Source organism: Brachyistius frenatus, unplaced genomic scaffold (assembly GCF_029030835.1).
Source record: "Brachyistius frenatus isolate BFR_SWC_R1_liver_20210118 unplaced genomic scaffold, ASM2903083v1 Contig_27, whole genome shotgun sequence".
In the NCBI taxonomy this organism is placed as follows: domain Eukaryota; kingdom Metazoa; phylum Chordata; class Actinopteri; family Embiotocidae; genus Brachyistius; species Brachyistius frenatus.
The window spans coordinates 3,570,018-3,591,824 of NW_027210626.1; the positions used below are offsets into that span (position 1 = coordinate 3,570,018).

Here is a 21,807-nt window from a genome sequence, read left to right on the forward strand (position 1 = left end):
AATAGACACACTCGCTGCAATGATTGGAACAGAAGTACTGAAGCGATCATGAGTGCTCGAGGGCTTAATAAGTAAATGTTAATGTGCTGTATACATAATTTTGAATAGTTTCTCCAGTGATTGCATATACAAAAATCAGGTATCTCGTGTTGCAGCTTCTATGGTGGAGTGTAGGGGGGCTCCCTGCTAAGTCCACATTTTAAAAGGCAACATTACTTGATTGCAATTTAAATCTCAAGCCTGCTGATTTGTTTTGGTGGAAGTAAATTTTTGAGACTAACAACGAAGCAGCTAAAAGGTTTTACTCAGAGCTCCACACAAACCACCACCTCCAAAAATGAACCACAATTGGTAGCCAGTATTCTTTTTTTTAATTTTCTAATAATTCCTCTTCTCATTGTAACAAGTCAAGTTTGTCAAGGATGTCCTTGAGAAACAGAACATGGTTATCTATAAACATTTTTTTTTACATAACATTACACCCAACTAAATATATTACACTCGTGTCTGCAGTAATTTTACAGTTCGCTAAAGTTGATAAAAAACCAATAAAAAAATCTGTGACGTGACAGCACTTTTCAAGGTGAATCAACATGCATGATTAACCTCCCTCTAATGCTGCTGACAGCCAATGTTGCATAAAGGCTTGAGGACAAATATATAAAAATCTATCTTTCAAAATGATTTAATGAACCCACCCATATATTCATGTTTGACATCTTATATACAGTAACTCAAAGGCAGTGGCAGCCGTCGACCAGCAGCATCCTTCATCGGTGACAGTAAGTGGACAGAAGCGTGAGGAAGATTAACTAGAGGATGATTTGGTTTTTGAAACTGCGGTTCAGGTCTTTATGTGGGAGGACAATCGAGTTCAGTATAATCACCTCGGAGGGGATGGTCACGTTACAACCTGAGGAGACAAAACAGGGCGGTTTTACGCCCGTGTGGAGGAGTACAGTGCAAAGGGCAGACACATGACAGTTTAAACTCTCACTGACACTGCTGACATACAGGTTTGTTTTGAATAAAGAAAAGAAGAAGAAGAAAAAAAAAAGAAGTTATCTTTGAAATGCAGTGCAAAATCATCAAAACAAATCAGGAGAAAAATAACAGATCCCTAAAACAAAGTTTCAGTAATGCTTCTTGTAGATTTATTTGTATTTTTTTGCCATGATGGATACATCCTGCTCAAAAATCTAAAAGATAAATTCCTTAATTAATCAATCAGTCTTTATAAGTATAGCACCTGTTCCACAGTTTGGTGCAATTCAAAATGCTTTACAGCTGACAGACGATCTGATTTATAAACATGTTAAGTGACTATGCTGTACATAATTTCTGTAGCTGATCCCAGCAGGGGCCTGGGAGAAAAGGTCTTGTCGAAACAACCAGCACTTAAAAAGCAAAAGCATTTCCTTCAAACATCCGTTAACTTTTTCATTTCTGAGAACAATCCCAAAAAAAAGAGTTATATCTCTTCATGTCAGAACAGGCTTACCGAGGATAGTAATTGATGGTGTGAGTTTTCCATCTCTGAAGAGTGTCTCGCTGTCGATCTTTGCATACGGGTCATTTGGATTTGGGTCACTTGGGGTTCCTTCTACTCTCGCCCACTTGCCAATGGTGCTATCCCATCCCACAATGCTGTTCAAAACACAGCAGTGATCCTTCAGGAGAAAAAAAAAAAAAAACAGTAGGACAAAGATATAAATAGATAATCAGTGCAATGACTGAAACATCGTAGTGTTTCAGGTATCCAGATACGCTCAGATAGTTATTGTTCCGACATGTGAAAAAACAGCGAGCATTACAACAGGGAGTGTTTATTTGGAAGTATGGCTCAACTAACAAATTGCTTTTGCTGGCAATATGCAACCAAAACCAATAAGTCACCAGCAGCATAAAGTCATTTTAAAAGGCCCAGAGTCGTCACTAGAGACGCTGGATTAAATTCTGCCAGCCTCAAAATCGTTAAAAATGACATCTTTGTGAGACGCACTGCCAACAATATTTCTGCTGTGACAGACGAGCATAAATATAAATTTGGGAGGAGCCATTGCTGAAGTGTGGATAATGTTCCTAATAAAATGTAAAGATGTCACAGATAGTGAACGGGCAGATAAATATACCTTCAACTCAGTTAATGTGCGGTCCAGTTTAATTCCAAACTTGGTGTTTTATATCGTGTGGGAGGTTCACGTTGTTCTTTTGTGACCAGGACCAAAATCGAACCTTCGATTTTAGAGTTGGCAAGACACCGAAGTACCAAACAAGAATGGAAAAGCCCCCATGCAGGTCCAGACGATGTCACTTCATGGGTGCTGCACAAAGACGCATGCAGAGATTTGCAGCCCAGTGTTGCATCAGGTTGTGGCTGATTCGATCTCAGTGATAGAAAACGTTCTTCTTGCACGTTGTGTAAGCTACGGCACATCCAGAGGGGCTCACCTGTAGATTTGCACCATGGAGGATGATTGATTCTCGAACTCTGACCCCGGCACCAATAGTCACTCCAGTGCCAATGGAGACGTTAGGCCCCAACTGCACATAGGGAAGATCAAATTATATTACACGTCTTCCCCTGGCATTAATTAAAACCCCTAAAAAAAAAAAAATCCATCTCTGTCCATCAAAACCAAATATTTACACATTTTTTCCAAGAAAATAATTCTCTAATGCCTTAAAGTGAGAGATGTGCCTTGCCTTCATTCAGTACAAGTAGGTCTATGTATATGCAAATGATCCCTGCCTCTAACTCTACCTAAACCCCTGAGCCGTCTACAGCTCGAGGGTCTGGACAGCCACACCCTGAAAGTTGACAGGACTGGCTGCTTAGGTTTGTGATGTGACTGCTTATTTTGCTCATTATTAGGCCTGTCACAATAAGTACATAATCGTCTGATCACAATTCTTTGTACGGACTGCAATCCTTTGCAGAATTGTTCGAATCTGGATGAAACTAACAGAAATGTCATATTTCCATCACCACTCCCACTGCATGATGTTTGACCGACGTTGTCTCGTCGCACTGCCTGCTTTCACTACAGTTTAATGGCACATGAGCTGAGAACTAGCGCCACCTACTGTTTATCTTGAGGCACTCATAGTATTCGACCGGCTGCATTTTAATTGCAGAGCCAAACACCACAATGGTATTATATATGAGCAGGCTTAAATTAAAAAAAATTTAAAAATGGCATTAAATTGACAGAAAAAAATCAATGTATGACAACTAATCGTCATCTAAAATTTCATTAACGTTGACAGCCCGACTAAAAATATGTCTCGCAACATATAAAAAAAAAACACCACATTGACATTTTAACAAGGTTAAGCACTTGAATTTTACTGTAGGGGGTCTTTAAGTGATAACTACAACTACACAGGTTCAACTGGTAACACTGAATTAAATCCAGCCCTCCATTTAGGAGAGTTACCAGTAACACTATATAATAACCTCATCTTTATCGTATCTATTAATTTACAAATGTATTTTTTTACATGCGGTGCTGTTAACAGGGCATTATGTTTGTATTAATAGTGTAGAGTGAAACACAGTATGGGGGAAGCCTTACCATAGCAGTGGGATCAATATTGGCTGTAGGATGAATGTAGACGTTTCCTGGACAAAAGGAAAAATCGGCGTGAGTGAACTTGTTTGTGTCAATATGAGGACGGAACACAAATACAGAAGTAAAATGAATTGTACCGCTTATTTTGGGTCCTCCCTCGCTATTTGAGGCCAGTCTCTCAGGGTGCGTTGTGTGATACTGGTTGAGGTACAATCGACTCGCATAAATTGCAGACCTGTGAAAATTTGCAGAAAGAAAACACCGTCAACAAACAAGAACAACACAGAGGAAGTCATTTTCAGTTGAGGCTGTAATGCATATTTTGCATGATCATGGGCTTAAAGGGAACACAAACGCGCCTGTCCGGGGTCCGTTTACACATTAAAAAAAAAACTATCGAAAGGTCAAACTTTCTGCATCAGAGGACTTTAATGTCTCTCTAAACAATTTTAAACCCTACATAAACTACATTATGGATCCTGTTGGGACGCTTGTCCGTTGTCTCCCATCTCCTCCGACATTCGGCATACTGCGCGGTTATCTGTACCGAATTTATGTCGTGTTGAATCTGACAGCATTTATGACGTAGTCACTCACCCTGCAGATTTAATTTGGCTCCAGAAGCTGAGCGTTTTATATACGTAGAGTTTGCTCTGTCCTGCCAGGGCAGTGAAAATGTCCTGCTCCAGCCTGATGGCCTCCGCTCGGTGCCAGCCGTTGGTTGGCTCCTCTCTGCAAGAGACAGACCATCAATTTGTGGCGCGGAGTGATACAATTTCATCCAATAAATTCAAGTTTTGTGCACAAAATTAAGAGGTTAGAAATAAATCCAAGACCGAGTAATATTTATACAAAAACATAAAGAAAATTGCATTTGCTTTAGTTCCGTTTCCACTGGAATATCCAAATTAAACTTGTCGGGTGAAAAAGTCAAAGCGGAACAATTCGACTCGCGACAAAAATAAAAGTGCAACAAAAGCCCAAATTTTATTTACTAATAAACGTTTTTAGGGCCATATTGCCCACCCCGAGTGCCGAGTTTTCCAAAAGTCAAACCCTAAAAGTTAATGTAATACATGTACATGCGAATAATTAAATGGTGATGAGACACTGCAGCCAAAGGTTGTCCCTCCACAGCCATAAAAATGAACCCTATCAGAAAACCTACGCTGCAGCTGCGTCCAGATAACCATTTAGAAGGTTAACGACCAGGTAAACATTCTCTCCCACCGCCGACTCAACAACTAAAATGTACAAAACATGATGTATTATTTTTTTTGTTTTTTTTAAACTAAAAATTGTACTACTAATGACAAAAGAGAATATTTTAAGAACTGAAAATTGTTTTCCATGGATTTCTCTTCACCCCCTCTTGCTCTTTTAGTAGCTTTTAAGATTGATCAAATGTGTAAAAAAAAAACACAAAAAAAACCATGGCTGCATAAGTCTCTTAAGAAAAACATGAATTTATTGCCCTACTGCCCTGCCCCCAGAATGAAATGAGAGCACAGAGTTAAAATGCATCACTGATACCAACTTTGATGGTGTCAGTGGTGGGTTGAAACCAAAGCTGATTACCTAGTAGTGATCAAAAACTTAAGTACAAGAGTCTACGTGTTCCATATTAATCAGGGTTTCTGGCGTGGTGTATTGTGAGAGCCCCAAGATGAAACAGACTGTCAAATATTGATGAAAAGAATATTTTAAAGGATTGCGCCCATAATCGAAGTTTTACCAAAAAGGAGGGGATGTGGTTCGAGGCAAAGTAGTCCCTGAGAGACTGCAGTAAAAGCATTCTCATTTCTATCGAGTATCTCTGATGTGTTCAACAATTTTGCTGATTCAGTGCCCGGCTCGATTTAACTGCTATTGATGTTAGCAGGTGAATTGTGCACAGCATGCTTTGACCTTTCTGTAATATATTTGGAGTGTCCTCGGTGTGCTAATTGTTAGGTCAGTGACTGTTGAGTGCATGCAAAAACACCAAAAAGTGCAAAGTGTCAAAAATAATTTAAAGACAAAATCCATATATTGATCCCATGTGGTATTTTAGCCTCTGTGAGAAATCAGAGTGCACTCTGTCCACATGCTCCTTTTTCTTATGTTCAGAACAAAAGCCCATCTGACAGTGGAGCAAAACTTATAAAGCAAGAATATGAGACATATGTGGCCATGAAATATTCCCCAGCAACCAACTCTGAGCTTTCTCATTAGTTTTTGCTCACACACTTAGAATAGGCACAAGGACTCAGTAAATGCAGACCGTTCAGAAACGCAGGCTGCAGGTGTTTGACACTCAGAAGAGCAATTTACAAGAGGCTTGATCTTTGTGGACAAAGATTAAACCTGATATCAGGCTATGAATTTTTTATTATCCACAGATATAAATATCAAAAGCATTTTGTCTTCACTTTGGAACCTGAAGCAAAGTTTGACATCTTGGGAAATGTGTATTTACCATTTTTCTTTGTATATGTGTGCAAGAGCTGAAACGAATCAGCTCAGGCTTATCTGCACCCTCGTACCCCCCGTTGTTGGATTAGGCCATCGGACCAGCAGCTTTCAGTAGTTCCACTGCAGATCAACTGGGCTTTCTCGGTGGAAGCCTCTCTATACAGATCAGGGCGTCAGCCTTCACTAGTAGTATTCAAATTTGAATTGAAAAAAACAATTTGTTCTCACTGGTATTTCCGGATTGGGCCAAAATTCTATTCAATTTTTTTTCCAGTAAAAGTTGATTGTGTATTGTTTTGACTAAAAATGTTGTTTTTAAATTGATTTTAATTTTGTTTTATTGTGTATTTGACTCATTTATTTAAAACGTACAAAAACTAAAAGGGTAAAATTGTGCGTGTCTGACGGTTTCTTAGTTCGGATCAGTTGCCAGGCAACAACAAAAAAAGTCCAACAAAAAAAACCTACCGTCAAATAGCAAGTTGTCGCATTTACACAATTTTTTTTTTTTACAAATTAAACAAATGAGTTAAAGACCCAGTTTTGTGCTAATGTATGTAAATTAAACTGATGGTGCTAAAATTGGATCAGCCAGAGGGACACTGGCTCTAAATTCTACACTGCTGTGATTGGTTGTTTAACTGTCAATCAACTGGTCTCTCGCCATAATCTTAATCCTCCAACAACTAAACAACCAATCACAAACAGGCTTTTCCTCCCGCTGATCCAATCTCGCACCCCAAAGGGACCACTGGCTGGAGCTTTCTGTTGACCAAACAGATATGAAATATCATCTCATCTACATCACAGGAGGAACATTTGTATGCATATTACCCAAAATGTCAAACGGTGAAATTTCCCAAAAATAAAATTTAAAAAAACTAAAAAATAGGTAAAAGAAAAATATAAAAAAAAATAGAGGGAGGCCAGAGTTAAAGAAAATGTGCACAGAAAAGGGGCCCTGTTAAGATTCACAAAGAATCCTATTCAATCCTAGCTTCATCACGGGTTTCTATGGCTACAGCTCACACCAAACTCTAAGTGCTCTATGACCACACCATGCAGCTGAATGTACCGACTTACCCATCATACGGATATCTGATGATTGTATGAGGAAATGGAAAACATGGTAGGAAGGAGAAGGAAAGGGAAAAAAAAAAAAAAAAAAAAAAAGACAAATGAAGAGAAACACAGGAATGGACTAAACGGTATTCACGTGCATTCCCACGCACAGATATCCCCAACAGGGGAGCGCTCCAACTCACAGCAGCATATCCTGCTGATTCTTCTGAAAGACAGCGCCGATGTGCTGGAAGATCTCCGGGTTGAAGAGGTAGATACCGCAGTTGATGATGTCACTCACAAACGTGCTCGGCTTTTCTACGTAGTGCAAGACCTGCATATAAACAAGGGGGACGATCCATGACTTCAAGTTTCAACAGAAACGAGTGAAAATCTCAGACAACAAGACAGAAATGGCGAAATACCTCATTCGTTCCTTCGTTTTCAACAATACAGCCATAATTCATGGACTGCTTTCTGTTCGCCTGATAAGAGAAGAATGTGATTTAAGATAAATCATAATCTTTGTTTGGACATCCGAGAGCCAAGATCTCACATACACTATTCGACTCATATTCAAGAGGCCGAACAAAACCATTAAGTACAACTCTGCAAAGTTTTACTTTCGCAAAATATCACAAGTGGGCAAAAAACATTAAACCTCACCGTTGTCCCAAGTATAACAAAGCTGTTGGGTTCGCCGTGTTCTTTCTGGAAGCTCAGCATCTCTGCGAGAGGAAACGCTGAACAAACATCAGCATTCAGTACAAAGAAAGCCTCCGGACTGCCGGAGACGATCTGATCTCTGAAGTGATAGATGCCCCCTCCAGTGCCCAGAGCAGCGTACTCCTGTAAGTACCTGCGGTGCAGAGCCAAGAAGAGCAACACAACTGCAGTCACTCAGGGCTGATGGTGCACAACAGCAAGAAATGTACTTCTACTGGCAGAAGGGGGGGAAAAAAGGAACTTAAAAAGAACAAACAATCAACATGTTAAGTATTTTTCTTAGTGATACAACCAAAATATATTTATGAATTTTGACACCTTAGTAGTGCATTCTCATCAAGAAAATGCATGTCAGTTCTATGAATATGCCACAGAAATCAAAGCAACCAATAGTCAATTAATTGATGAGTACATTGACAGAAAATAAACTGCCAGCAATTGTGATAATCGTTTCAACGCTTTTAGTTATTCTTTGATGAAAAAAAAACAAACACTAAAACTGTCTGATTATGTAAATATTTCTTGGTTGCTTTAATCCTCACTTGTGATAATACACTGAATGTATTTTGGAGGGTGATTGTTGGTTTGGACCTAACAGGATGTTTTAGAGTCCATCTTTGGCTTTTGGAAAACACTGGTTGACATTTCTCGCAATCTTCTGACATTTTAAAGACCAAACAAACCGATTAATCAGAGAAATAATGAATTGATTGTGAAAATAATCATTAGTGGTAGAAAAGGTTTAATGCGATAGCCAAGAGCTCTTTTGTTTACCTGTTTCTGAGCTCTGTTGTTTACCTGATGGAAATTTTGAACTCCTGCTGCGCATTAAACAGGAACCTGGTCAGTTCTTCGTTTGGCTGATAAAAGCCGATGAGCAAAATCTCCTTCATGTTCGGAACCTGTAAGAAAATTATCAACACCAACCAGTAAATGGGAGCAAATTATTTTGCTGTTGTAACTGCCGGTTAGACTATCACACACCGATTCAACCTAAGGACACATAAAACACAAGCAGAGAATCGTTTGCAAACAAAGGATGATAAATTACTTGAAGAGGACTGCAAAGCAACATGGGAGACAGTTGAAATTGGTATTTAAAAAATATAAATAAATAAATAAATAAAGATTTAATATAATCACAGTGTGACCTTTAGACAATCTACATTGTAAAACACAAACCAGGGAGCCCTGCGAAACAGATTTGCAAAGCAAGACGGTGAGACTCACCTTGGCACATGCTTCAATGTGGTGCTGTAGCATGGGAACACCGGCTACTGGAAACAAGGGTTTGGGAACTTCAAATGACAAAGGCCTGAATCTTGTGCCTGAAGAAAAATGGAGATCGAATTACAACGTTGGTCACATTTCTCTAGTTTCTGGCGCCTGCGTCAAATTTGAACAAACCCTTTAGCTAGATTGTATGCGATGTCCTCGACTCTTTCAAATAAGAAAGTTTGTTTCAAAAAGTCCTTAGAAAACCGGGCATCTGTACGGACATGCAAGTCTTCATCAAAGCATCAGGGGTCGGCAGTAAATTAGATACAGAAGTGATCAGATTTGTGTTAAGTCGGCACTCGGTTTCCACGATTTTCCCTGAAGCATTCATTAAAAATAAAAAAGACAGCTGATAGTTTAGATTCGCCTTTCATTTATGAGAGTGCGGAGGACTTAATGCGTGCCGAACTATATCAGCATCATTACGCCACCGTAACACTTGTTCATTAACCGAGTCCGATTGCAATCTTTGAAAATCCTAAATAAGTAGTCTTAGATTAGATTTGCTGATAATAACCTTGGTGTCGGTAATAAGGTACAACGTCGTGATTCTATTATATCATATTGCAGAACAACTGGCCGATAATGATAATATTCATAGACAATTTTGTGTGATTCATGCAGAATCAAACATTCTCTCATAAATTTGGGATGTGCGCAGAAAGAGGAAACACCTTTCTGTTTAAAGCACATTGGACATTGTTTACGCTGCACATGTAGGCAAACTACACAAAAGGGGCTTACAAAGACTTCAAGTAGCTTATAATGATGCCATAAGAGTATTACTGAAGAGACCAAGGCGGTGCGGTGTGAGTGAAATCTGTGTGGCTGCAGGAGTCAACACTTTGCTATGCTATGAAATCTCAAGTATAAATGTATCTGTCAGCTAAATGACTGATTTAATCCAACATGCGGTTTAATACCACACGCTACCGATCTAATCTGTGAAGACACTGACGCAGCCGTGTCTTACTAGGACACCAATATATCTTTTTGTTTTATGTGACGTCTCTGTCCTTCATCTGGACCTTAAATCTGTAATAAAGCTTTAAATTGAATTGAATTAGAATCTTTTTGAAAACAGGAATGTTATGTTTGCTAATACAGGCAGTGGTGGAAGAAGCATCCAGAACCTTTACTTGAGTAAAAGTACCGACGCAGCAAAGAAGAAAATCCACCATTACAAGTAAAAAGTCCTGCATGAAAAAAAATCTCACTTAAGTAAAAATACAGAAGTATAAGCAGACAAATATAGTTAAAGCAATTAAAAGTACTGTTTTTGCCCCGCTGGCTGATATATTATTAAATATAACATCATTAGATTACTAATAGTGAAGCATAGGTGTGTAAGTAGCATGTTGCAGCTGGAGCTAATTCAAACTACTTCATACAGTTTTACATCCAGGTACACTAGAAACGTGTGAGCGGTTGAGATTATTATTGGGAGAGAAAAGTAGGAGAAAAAAATAAAAAAATAAAAAATAAAAAAAATAACAGCTTTGATTCAAAATTTGTGTTTTCAGACTTTTTCTAAAATATTTGATTTTTCGTGAGATTTTGGATGAATTTGAATATTTACTGAAATTAAACTCTGTGAGAACAACTGGAATCTGACACACCGAAGATCCGCCGTAAGAAGCCAAAAGAGGTTGAAAACCACTGGATTCATCTTTAACAACGTGTTGAAAAGCTCCTTATATCATTTATTCTGTTAAATCTTCATCTTTAAAAAAAAAAAAAAACCAGCTAAAGCTGTCAAGATAAATCTAGTTGAGTACAAACGTGGTGGTGTGAAAGTATAAAGCAGAATTAAAAATAGAAATACAGACGTAAAGTATCTTAAACTTGTGTTTGAATAGAGTACTCGAGTAAATGTACTTCGTTACTTTACACCTCTGGATACGGAAGAGAATAACAATACATTACAAGCCAGCAGCGCTTTTAAATAGATTACAACGTGTTCAGTACGTGGGTGCTGTTGTTCTTTCTGAGATACCAGACGGTGTCGTGGTCGCACGACGCGACACGAGGCTGTGAAGACGTGACTGGTGTCGGGCTCCGTGAGGACTACTCGTACCGCCGTTACGCCACGTCAGTGAATCTGTTAGCATTAGCAGCCTAGCTCTGGTTCAACCACACACAGCTGACTCTGAGGAACACGACACGTGGGAGGGGGGAGAGGGGGGGGGGGTGAGCTTCATCCTCACCTTTCTGAGGGCCTCCGATTAAAATGACCGCCTTCAACATCTTGACTGAAGAAGCTGTTTTGGGACAGACAGACGAGACTCGCCACAAAAAAAAAAAAAAGAAAACTGTGCAGCAGCTGAGTGGGGACCGTTTCCGCCTCCACTTCCTGCTTGTGACGTAAGGTCGACGGGATTACAGTGAAACCACGGAGCAGAGCGCTCGAACAGAAACGTGGAGTGGAGCAGTGTAAATACCATTTGGAAAACATCCGACTGATGTATTTCTGCAGACTAAAAGACGCTTGAAAATGTTACAAGGACACTCATTGAGGGATATTAAAGTGATACATATTCTACTTGTATTTAACGGTCAATAAAACAGACATATAAGGGGCCAAAATAAAATATCAAAATATGAATTAGTTTTATAAGAAAACAACAATGTATCTAAGTACACGTACTACGTTTTTTTTTTTAACTTAAGTTCAAATTTAAAGTAGCCTACTTGTACTTCGCTCGAGTATTTCCATTTTATGCGACTCCATACTTCGACTTCACATCTCTGAGGCAAATATTTGACCTTGATCTCTGCTAGACTTGTCTGACAGCTTTAGTTACTGTTCAGATTACAATTGTTCATACACTTCCTGTCAAGTAAAAAAACATGTACTATCTTACAAATTTGCTGATCATGAATTTACATTTTTCCGATAAAAGGAATGATTTCGTGTTTTTTTATAGGTTGAGAAAATTCTCCTGCTTCTTAAGATGTATTGTCACAAAACTGAAAACAGGTTTGTACTTGTTTCTGAACTGGTTGTCATTTTAGAGACATATGGTTCTCACAGGATCAGCAACTCTACAAACATATGACAATATTATTTAAAATGATGCGTTACTGTGGAGTACACTAACCTACTGTCAGCAGTAAAAGCACATTAATGCCACAAAAATATGAATACAAAAACATCATATACAATAATAAAACTCAGAGCTTTCACTTTTGATACTTTGAGTAACTTTTTTCTGATAATACTTTAGTAAAGTTTTGAAGGCTGGACTGTTAGTGAAGTATTTTCACCATGGTATTTGTATTTTTACTACTGGGTGTATAAAAGATCAACAGTAAAGATTCTAAGTCATCCAGGTATTTTAAATATTATTATAGATATTTATTTATATATAGATATTTTTTTTAATTGTTGTCCAAATACAACTGAATTTGCTTGAGGTTCTTAAAGATGTTTCACACCTCACCAGAAAGGATGCTTCGGTACTTATTGACAAGTGAGAGACGTTAACACCACGACAGGCGTTAAAGATACATGTGAGTTTGTTGACGCATCATACAACCACGAGTCGCCCACACGAGTCGTGGTGTGAAAGTGTCATGGGTTGTTGACCTGCCCAAAACAGTAGTTTTTGCATGACATTATGCTGCAGTAAATATATAATTTTCCCAGGTTCCAGATTACACAAAGATTGTTCAACCACATGCAAAATCTACCTTTTTTTAATTTTTTTATTTGGCTAAGGAATCTAATTCAGGGAGGAGAGTCATGACAATAGTTATTGATACATATGTCTTATAAAAGTGGAGAGAAGGGGAATATTGCATTTATACATCTCGAGTTCCATAAGAAATCAATGTTTAAAGGGACAGAAGATCTTTATGTGATGAGACATCAGATTTAATGCCTTTAATGTGACCATAGAAAACAAAAAAAACAGTATTTTAAATGATATAAATTCCCAAATCTGTCTTTATTTTGTAAATAAAATGAAAGAAGACATCAAATTTGGCCAAAATCCTACGCTTTACAAAGTACAAATTCAGTTCACCTTTTCCCTTCTTTTCAATCTGCCTAAAGTAGGTTATGCTCTTATTTGAGTTGAGGGAGAGTTATAGCAGTGGGAAAAATAACTTAGCTGTCAGTTTTGAACACGTATCAAAACAACAAATAACACACACAGAGTCCTAATGGAGGAGTTTACTTTCAGATTTCCTCATTAAAACATAACCTGAAGTAAAACTGTCTCCCATGTGGTGGAATCCATAACTCAAACATATGCAAATAAGGTGCGAGTCTGCATCAAACAAACAACATAACATTTTAGTCAACAATCACCGGGGGACGAGGTGCTGTGGTGCCTGCTCCTCAGAAGGAGCCGTGGAGGAATCTGGAGGTCTTTCACACCTCCTCAAAAGTTTGAATATTTATGTCTTTTTGTATTTTGGCCCTTTGCCGCCTAAACAGAGGTTAAATTAGACTTTCTTTACAACAACAACAAAAAGACACAAAAAATGTAAACAAAAGAGAGGAGGCCCTCATTTTTCTCCACTGTGTTATCACAGGTAGGGTTCAAAATCATTTTTACCATAAAACGCTATCAAATCTTCAAAAATTCACATCCCTCATCGAATCTCAAGTTGAACTTTCAACTACTGGAAGTCAAAGATTTGGTTTAGCCGTGATCAGATGTTGTTGGGTGAAAAGCGAAAAAATACCACAGTGTTTAAGCTCATTCATTTCCACGATCAACCTGGAAACAAGTAGAAGAAGATAAGTGTTTATCACTGACTGACTGTTCTGACATTGAAATAACAGCCGGAACATAGTGGAGGCTCTGATTCATAAATTTGAGCTGAGTGACCTCCAAATATTGAGTCCCTACGGAGAGTAGCTGGTAAAACAAAGTTTATGGTGGTCATAGAGTGATGGGACTCTTCACTCACAAACAATGACTGTTACGCGTTAACATTAACCTGCCGGGTGGAAAATCATTTTAACTCGAGTGAGCGATGGCTATAAAAAAAAAAAAAAAAAGCAGCCTGATGTTTCCAGCATGTATTTAATAATTGGACCAAAGTAAAAGTGGTAGATTAAAGACTAATTAATTAATTTAATAGAGATTAAATAATTAATAAATCTGGATATTTTTCCCTAACCCGGAAGTGCATCCAAAATGCAGCTCGCTATCAGAGGCCACTCTCAGTCACACTACAATGAATCCTTTAATATATAAAAAGAAAATGTGTACAATTTTGTTTTCCAAAGGGTTTAAATTTGTCATGAAACATTCAAAGTGAGAGCCACAGTCAAAGCCACATCGTACTCTCATATTTGAAAGAAAAAGAGAAGGCTCCATCGTCTCACCGTCTTTTTAAACATCAGTCAAAAGGGACTGTAGTTCATCGTTTCAGCATCACCCCGTTAGCTAATTATCATCATTACAGTATTAATGCAGTCGTGATTCTACAGGCTGACACGCACAATCTTCCCTTCAACAACAATTCACACATCACAGTAGAGCACCTGTCAAATCCTTCACATCATGTTGCAGTTCACATTCATGTAGTGAAACAATACATTAAAAATACAGATTTAAATGTGGAACAGTTAGATCAGCAAAAATCATTTGTTGTGAGGCACAAAAAGAGTCTTTACTAGAAAAATATGTGTTTTCCACATCTGGCCCACTTCCCTGTAGTGAATTATAAAATAAAAATGCTGAAAAAAACAAATAAACAAAAAAAAAAACAGCAAAAAGCTCAATTAAACCCAATAACGTTGGTCACATAAATTCTGTCAGCTTCGATGATTGTTTCAGCATTTTATAACCTAATGAGGCCGATTGTACAGACTTTGTTTCATACTGTGCTCACTGGAACATAAGGTACCTACAGCGAAAGTGTCTTTGTGATTTCATAAATTAATGGTACCTTTAGAGTTAAAAAATAATATTGCAAATAATAAAGACAAAAAAATTACAAATCCTAAAAATGTACTTTGGCATAAACAATTTAGTACCCGGCATGCCGAATTCTTTTTAATGTAGTACCCGTTATCACTATGTTTCTCAAACCAGAATCAGAAATAAGGTTGTGCCTACTAAAATAACCAAACACGTGCAAATCTACATTATCATTTATATTGCTATGTTGAAACGGCAACTAAATCCTACCTGACCAGAAACATGAAATTAACATAATTCAAAATATGCGGGGAGGTAATAGGACTGTTAGTGATAGTATGATGTCGTAATGAAGCAGTGACTATCTTCATAATGGTAAGTGATTAAGGTCGATTGAGGTCAAAAATGATGAAATGCCCCTTTACATTTATAGAACTTTTGTACAGTACCTCAGAGGTCAGTTATCATTAACCGCATATCACTGCTTTCGTTCCACTGTCCCGTGCAGGTGAGCCCCCTCCTCTGTCCCCTGCTGCGTAGTGGACTTCACTCGCTCGTACTATCTCCGGTTGTAGAGGTCTTTGCGTTTGCGCAGCTCCTCCAGCACACGTGCCCTGAACTCGGTCCAGTCTTCGTCCTGGAACTGCTGGACTCCCAGAGCCAGATGGAGCTCAGCAGAGTGGCTGCGCAGGAAAGGATTGTACTGCTTTTCTTCCCCGATCGTGGAAGGACTCTGAAAATGACAAGCGCATGTTAAAAAAAAAAAAAAAAAAGCCGCCCTGCTCAGGACTTATGCGATTCACATGCCATCCATGTATTTTGGGAAAGGTATTATGGGTAATGAGTGACTCCAGCCAACTTAAATAAACACACTTTGCACTTATGCATCTCTGATTTTACTGCAGCAGAACTTCTCCTCAGCGATGATAAAGTCCCCTTTAACCATTTTATGCATTTTGTTATTTAGCTGAGAATATTCCACAGTGAGTGAAAATACAGGAGATGAAACTCTGGATCGCAAAAGCTAAAACAAGCTATTCAAGTGTAAAGGAGGATTTCTCCAAGTCCCCTTCCCTTCGCCTTCGACAACACAGATAAACCACTTCAGTTTATCAGCATGTTAACAATCAGGATGAGAAGTCTTTACACAGACAAACGTCGAAGTAGAAAAATCACATGTAGAAAACAATTCTGTATCCCATTCAGCTGCTTTAGTTTCAGGGTCCTGGTACTGGTGCGTGCTGACCTACTGGGACATTTAAATCAAAAAGAAGTGTCTCTGACATCAGCTTTAATGCTTTAATGGTGGTTTAACTTTTTGCTCATGACCTGGTCACCCCGAATAATGGTGCATTAGATCAAATAGAATTACAGTATTTAAGAGGTTTTTTGTTTTTTTTTGTAATCTCACAATAATTGATCTTGCAGGTAGCTCTGCTGTTTCTATGAATATTTTCTATCTTTGCAACCGATTTGCTCTTCGCATTCATTCCCGTTCAAAAATATCAAAATCTGTCAAAAACCTTTTCTGAGAAATGACAGCAGCCGCATTTCATTTCCCAAAACGTACACACTGTGCAAAGAAAACATTACGGTCATTTAAAAAGTCTTGGAAATGGAAGTTGTCAAAATTCCGGGAGGTGCAAACTTGTGAAAGTGCCTCTGGTGCCGTGCTGGTATTGATAACGGATAAAAACTCATTTAAATTCTGGACGGGCGCTGCACCGAACACAGAACCTTTGCTCTGCTGCAGACTGTATCATAGATGAGAATCGAGCCTGGAAGAGGAGGGAGTGAGAGGAACGTGTGCACTCGGAGCACAGACTGCTGTACGCAGGTGATAAGCCCTTCTTCCCCGGTGTTGGACAACATGAATCCTTTCTGCGATGGCGCACTTGAGAGGCATAACAATGGTTATATGTCATTCTCACCGTGCACAGCTTCTGGCCTCGCTGCTGCAGCACCCACTGATATTTGTTTTCCCTGGCAGCGTTGTGTGGCTCGACCTCAGCAGCAAACAGCAGGTTGTCCTCTGCATACTCATGACCTGTGGGATAGCCAGTGGAGAGAGACACACACACACACACACACACACACACACACACACACACACACACACACACACACACACACACACACACACACACACACACACACACACATAAAATCATGCCCACATGTACAACAATACTTGAAAGCATGAACTCCAAAGGTCGCTTCTTATACAGCAAACTCTCAAGGTAAAATAAATGTAGACAAAGCACATTCAAACCACATCCGCAACACAAGAGACACAGACGCGCTGGTTTGAAAGTGAATCTCTGACAACAGAAAAGATTTTCCTACCAGGCCATAACAGAATATCATCACTTAAAGAGACGACGGTGTCCAGAGACGAGAGCATCGTTGTGGCGGTGCCTTCAAACATCCTCCCTGAAAGCAAGAGCAGGTTAAAATGTCAATACAGGGCACATGCAGGTTTTAGATGGTATTCTATCTGCACTTAGAGGAGTCTTCACACTTTCTGGGATTTATTATATTTTTTTCATTGCTTAAAACTTTAAAAAAAAAAGAAAAAAAAAAAGATTTTTAATCCCTAAATCTAGTCGCTGAAAATAATCTATTTCCGATTTAATGGCAGTGAGGAGAGTCATTAATCCTGTGGAAATGGGATGTGAAAGAAAGGACACATTAGCAGACACAAAGCTGTTTGTACACCACAATACAAGCTCTAATCTCTTCAACACAAAGAGCACAAAAGACACCGGCATTTCATGGTGACCAAAAAAAAAAAAAAAAAAAAGCGGCTACTGACTATTTTCAAGAGACATTTATAAGAATTTAAATTGAGATAATTCTGTAGTCTTTATGATTTTTAAAATCCTACGAGTATCCTGTAATTAAATTCTTAACAACAGTAACAATGGGATTCAAATAACAACCAAGAACAAAAGAGCAAGAGTTGGCAAAGAAAAAGTAATTTCTATTCTTGGATAAAAAGCGGAAAAAGGTGAATTTGCATGTCCATGCAGTTTTCAGCAGAGATGGCATTAATAGAGGGCATCAAAGGAAACCTCTCTGCCTTTGTGTGCTTGTGAATACCTTTTCACTCTGATGTATTTTAGCTCAGCATTAGCTAACATCCAATTAATTATCTCTTTGTACTCATCAAAATGGACATGTAGAACGAGTCCACATCAAACAAAAACACTGCTGGTCTGTATTTTCCACAACTGAATAAATCATCTGGATCCACGTTCGGTATAAAACTCACCGCATCCCGAGAGGAACACCAGGTCGCCAGAGAAGAGGCTGGAGGGAGCGCCAACCGCCTGGCCGTCCAGGAGGTAGATCATGTGGCCCACTGTGTGTCCAGGAGTGAAGAGGGCTTTAAAGTGCATACGGCCTACCGTCATCGAGTCCTTGTGTGAGAGAGGGCTGCGAAAAGAGACCAAAACACGCACCACTGATTTCACTTCTGCCATTTGTAGCAACTCTTATATAAAACTGGAATAGTGCACATCAATATATATATATATACACATTTTTTTTTTTTTTAAATGCCAGTTATCAAGAAAGTGGGATAAAGAAGTGGACTACTAAAACATACAGCTACTGGTTTTATTCTGTAAAGAATAATTATGAAGTGAAAATTATGTCTCTTACATAAAATAGAAAAGATACCCTCTACTTTTAAGAAAATCTTGATTTTAACATGTTTTGTTTCAATTAAACGAGGCAACAACTGGTTCTCTGACTTATGCAGTCAAGTGAGTCAACATCATTTGAAAAAAAACAAAAAACAAAAGCACTCCTCAGTCCGGTGGTTTGGACGTCCCACATTTTTCGGCCACAACCGCCCGAGACAGAAGGGAAACAGCTTATCGTAACCGTGATAATTCACCGTGAAGTCAGCTGCTACGAGTGCTGACGGAGGGAGCAGATCAGGACTCAGTACAGTAAGAGTGATTGTGTGAGAAGCAGTCAGTGTTACACGGCGCAGGCAGGGGACTTACTGCGTGAGGCCGGGAATGTTATCGGCTGCATGACCATAAACTCGACATGAGCCGTGCAGCCTTTTCAGCCCTTTGTTTCCCCCACTGTGGTCCCTGGAAATAGAAAGCAGAGCAGTGCCGTGGCGACTTACTCACATAATCACAGACGCATTCGAAAATGAAGTATTTGTTTTGGCCTCCGACTTACACAAAATGTTTTCAGCCTCTCGATGGTGAAACTCAAAAACACAGGGTGCAGAAAATCCATAAAACTCACCAGTGCTTGTGTGTACACAAAATTGCTTCTAACATGACTCCCTCCTGCTCCAGGACTGCCTGAAAAGATATAAAGAGGGTTGTTAAAACCTACGACGGCCTTATTAAATCAACGCTTTAAAAAGGCAAAAGGCAAAACGCTTCAGGTGCGACGACGCAATATCATTACTAGTTCCTGCTGGACGATGCTACGAACGCATGCAACGCTCATTCACGATAACTGCAGCTACCGACGATACAACTCGCTGCCTGGTCAAACTGCGCAACACGCCCGTCGGTCCACGCCGTGTCTTGCCTCGCCTCCGCATCAAACGCATGTAATGGCCACGGGTCGAAGAGGGAGGTCACACGACAAAGATCCTTTGAAGGAGTACAGAAGGAGACCAGGGTTTGATTCCGTGAGAGGCGGGATGTGAATTCTTACCGTAAACCTCACCAAGTAGATTCTGTTTAACTCAAAATGGGACACAGTAAACTTTGGTGGACTTACGGGCGTATTAAACGCTTTGGCATAATACCCGGTTGAATCAACATCTGGAGTAAAACACATGTGATTGTGAGGCAACAACAAAAGAAAACAATTAAAGTGCACTGAAAGTGACGCTGAAGTACCTGACAAAGAGATAATTGCCAAGGTGGTCAATAATTAAAATCACGCACGTGTACCTAAATACCTGGCTTCCTACTGTATCTCTCTATTTGCACTAAGTGACAAGTTATTTTCAAAAAAGTCATGTTCTTTATTATAACTACGATGTTAAGCGTCCATTAGATCCCTCCATAGATCATCTTACACGGCCTCATTTAATCCCGACATGGCTCTCGGTTCACGTTTGGCCTCTTACAAGTTTGTTTTTTTGGATCCAACTCCTTGGCAGCACTTCAGAGGTGTCTTGCATCGACAAAAAGTTACCGAAATAGATGCAATGCCAGCATTCTTTTTTTTTTTTTTAACCCCAGATGATGTTGCAATGAGATCTGGTAAATAATTGCTGGGTCTCAACTTTTCACCAGCAGCACACTGTGCAGAAAACCAACCTTCTCGTGTAACTCCTAAGTCGAACAACTGCCGTGACTGAAAGTGACCTAAATCTGAAACCGGCTAAAAAAGACATCAAAAGGTTGATAATTATAGGTGACATCTACAGGTCACAAACAAAACTGACAGCAAAGGCACTCACCTGAACTGTCTGCGGGTCTGCGGGGTCGACAACTACTGCAACGCTGGAGGCCGTGTCAATTACAAGGTAGCTGTAATTGTCAGAGAGCACCGAGATGGGAATTATCTTAATACCTGCGGGCAGACGAAGAAATCACAGATAAAGTATTCAGTGCAATGTCAATAGTTTGTTTTATTTATTTATTTATTTTTAGAATAAACATGTAGGCCAGTACTGGATTGCACCAGTTGAATAGTAAATACTTGTTGCATACCGTTGAACTCCATAGGATGAGAGGTGGAGTGTCCTGCAGGGTAATTTTCACGGGCTCTCCTCATCTGCCTCTTGTAGTACATGTAGCCCAGTCTGGTCCTGGTGTACAGCGTGTACCTGGGAAGCAAACCGCGAGGCTGTGAAACACTGCGTCTCGGTAGTAAAGGTTGATAACGTTAACCACACCAAGCAGTTCACCATTTTAATTTTTTTATTTATTTATTTTTTTTAAACGCCCGCACACGGGACATATTTGGAGCATCGCCAGAGCACCAAGTTGTACCCCCTCAGGCAAAATACCACGAAAAGATCAACAACGTCTCCTAAAATGTGGTGTGTATATATGCCGAATAAAACCGTCAACAAAACCGGTCAAGGCAACGCCATCTCCCAGGCGGTTACTTTTGTCGACTGGCATCGTAACTTTAAATTGTTAAATATTTGACTTGACTTTGGTGGGACGGCCCTCCCTCATGAAAATGGCCAAGATGCCGCTAAACTGCGCTAAACGAGAAACGCCGTGACAACAACATCTTCTGCTGAGCGGGAAGAAATAAAAAACAAAAAACATGCGACACTCACGCAATTCGGAACAGCGGCTTCTCTGTGCGGGCCATAATCCGGCTCGGCAATTTCCTTACAAACACTTGTCCTGAACGTCTGTAGCGAAAACATAAACAGAAGAGACAGAATAAAGATGCGGTGGCAGACAGCGTTACCATCCAGTCCGGAAGCGCCATAGCCTCTGAACGGGCACGTAATGTGACGTTTACAGTGACACGCCAATCCCGGAAGCTAGAAGATATTTATGACGTCAAAGAGTAATTTGTCCCCCCCCCCAAAAAAATAACTCCGAAATTTAAAAAAAATTACAATTTTTTTTTTATTTTTTTTTTAAGAATTCTCTTCATGACCCTTAAGGGGTTCCGTACATAATATATTAATTAATTGAAATACATGTTGAGTTGTTTTGTCCAGTGTTTGCGTCCAATCTGCTTCAAGACACTCACAAAATAACATTTTCTTTCATGAATTCAATTTGATTTGTGACGTTGTGTTAAGGTGACTGCCTTTCTATAATTGTAACTCGTATTTGGTTTTCACGTTCATTGTATTAAGCGTAAAC

The 21,807-nt window shown here is 39.3% G+C and overlaps 2 protein-coding genes across 3 annotated transcripts; both read right to left on the reverse strand.

Annotated features, from left to right (window-relative positions):
• Positions 1-302: 302 nt before the first annotated feature.
• On the reverse strand, positions 303-11,434 carry gmppaa (GDP-mannose pyrophosphorylase Aa). Of its 2 annotated transcripts, XM_069698649.1 has the most exons (13): positions 11,303-11,434; positions 9,048-9,145; positions 8,616-8,719; positions 7,758-7,950; positions 7,517-7,576; positions 7,295-7,425; positions 7,113-7,127; positions 4,173-4,307; positions 3,713-3,810; positions 3,579-3,625; positions 2,452-2,544; positions 1,502-1,670; positions 303-913 (listed from the first exon to the last, which is right to left on the reverse strand). In XM_069698649.1, exons 1-13 carry the CDS (start codon positions 11,340-11,342, stop codon positions 813-815), a joined length of 1,284 nt encoding a protein of 427 aa, XP_069554750.1. In that variant the 5' UTR covers positions 11,343-11,434; the 3' UTR covers positions 303-812. The 2 variants fall into 2 exon arrangements, with proteins under 2 accessions (XP_069554750.1, XP_069554751.1); XM_069698650.1 differs by lacking the exon at positions 7,113-7,127 and having other exon boundaries at positions 304-913.
• A 1,532-nt stretch (positions 11,435-12,966) lies between these two features.
• Positions 12,967-21,421, reverse strand: pnkd (PNKD metallo-beta-lactamase domain containing). Its single transcript, XM_069698651.1, has 9 exons — positions 21,264-21,421; positions 20,683-20,798; positions 20,430-20,542; positions 19,250-19,308; positions 18,994-19,086; positions 18,252-18,415; positions 17,324-17,410; positions 16,909-17,024; positions 12,967-15,710 (listed from the first exon to the last, which is right to left on the reverse strand). The coding sequence occupies exons 1-9, from the start codon at positions 21,419-21,421 to the stop codon at positions 15,537-15,539; spliced, it is 1,080 nt and encodes a 359-aa protein (XP_069554752.1). The 3' UTR covers positions 12,967-15,536.
• Positions 21,422-21,807: the final 386 nt, after the last annotated feature.

Coding starts and splice junctions, on each gene's coding strand:
- gmppaa (XM_069698649.1), bottom strand. CDS start 11,342: ATGTTGAAGGCGGTCATTTTAATCGGAGGCCCTCAGAAAG. Junction 7,951..8,615: donor GAGTTCAAAATTTCCATCAG/GTAAACAACAGA, acceptor TCTGCACCGCAG/GTACTTACAGGAGTACGCTG. Junction 2,545..3,578: donor ATATTGATCCCACTGCTATG/GTAAGGCTTCCC, acceptor CCCTATGTGCAG/TTGGGGCCTAACGTCTCCAT.
- pnkd (XM_069698651.1), bottom strand. CDS start 21,421: ATGGCGCTTCCGGACTGGATGGTAACGCTGTCTGCCACCGCATCTTTA. Junction 20,543..20,682: donor TCATCCTATGGAGTTCAACG/GTATGCAACAAG, acceptor GTCTGCCCGCAG/GTATTAAGATAATTCCCATC. Junction 15,711..16,908: donor GAGGCCAGAAGCTGTGCACG/GTGAGAATGACA, acceptor TGTCATTTTCAG/AGTCCTTCCACGATCGGGGA.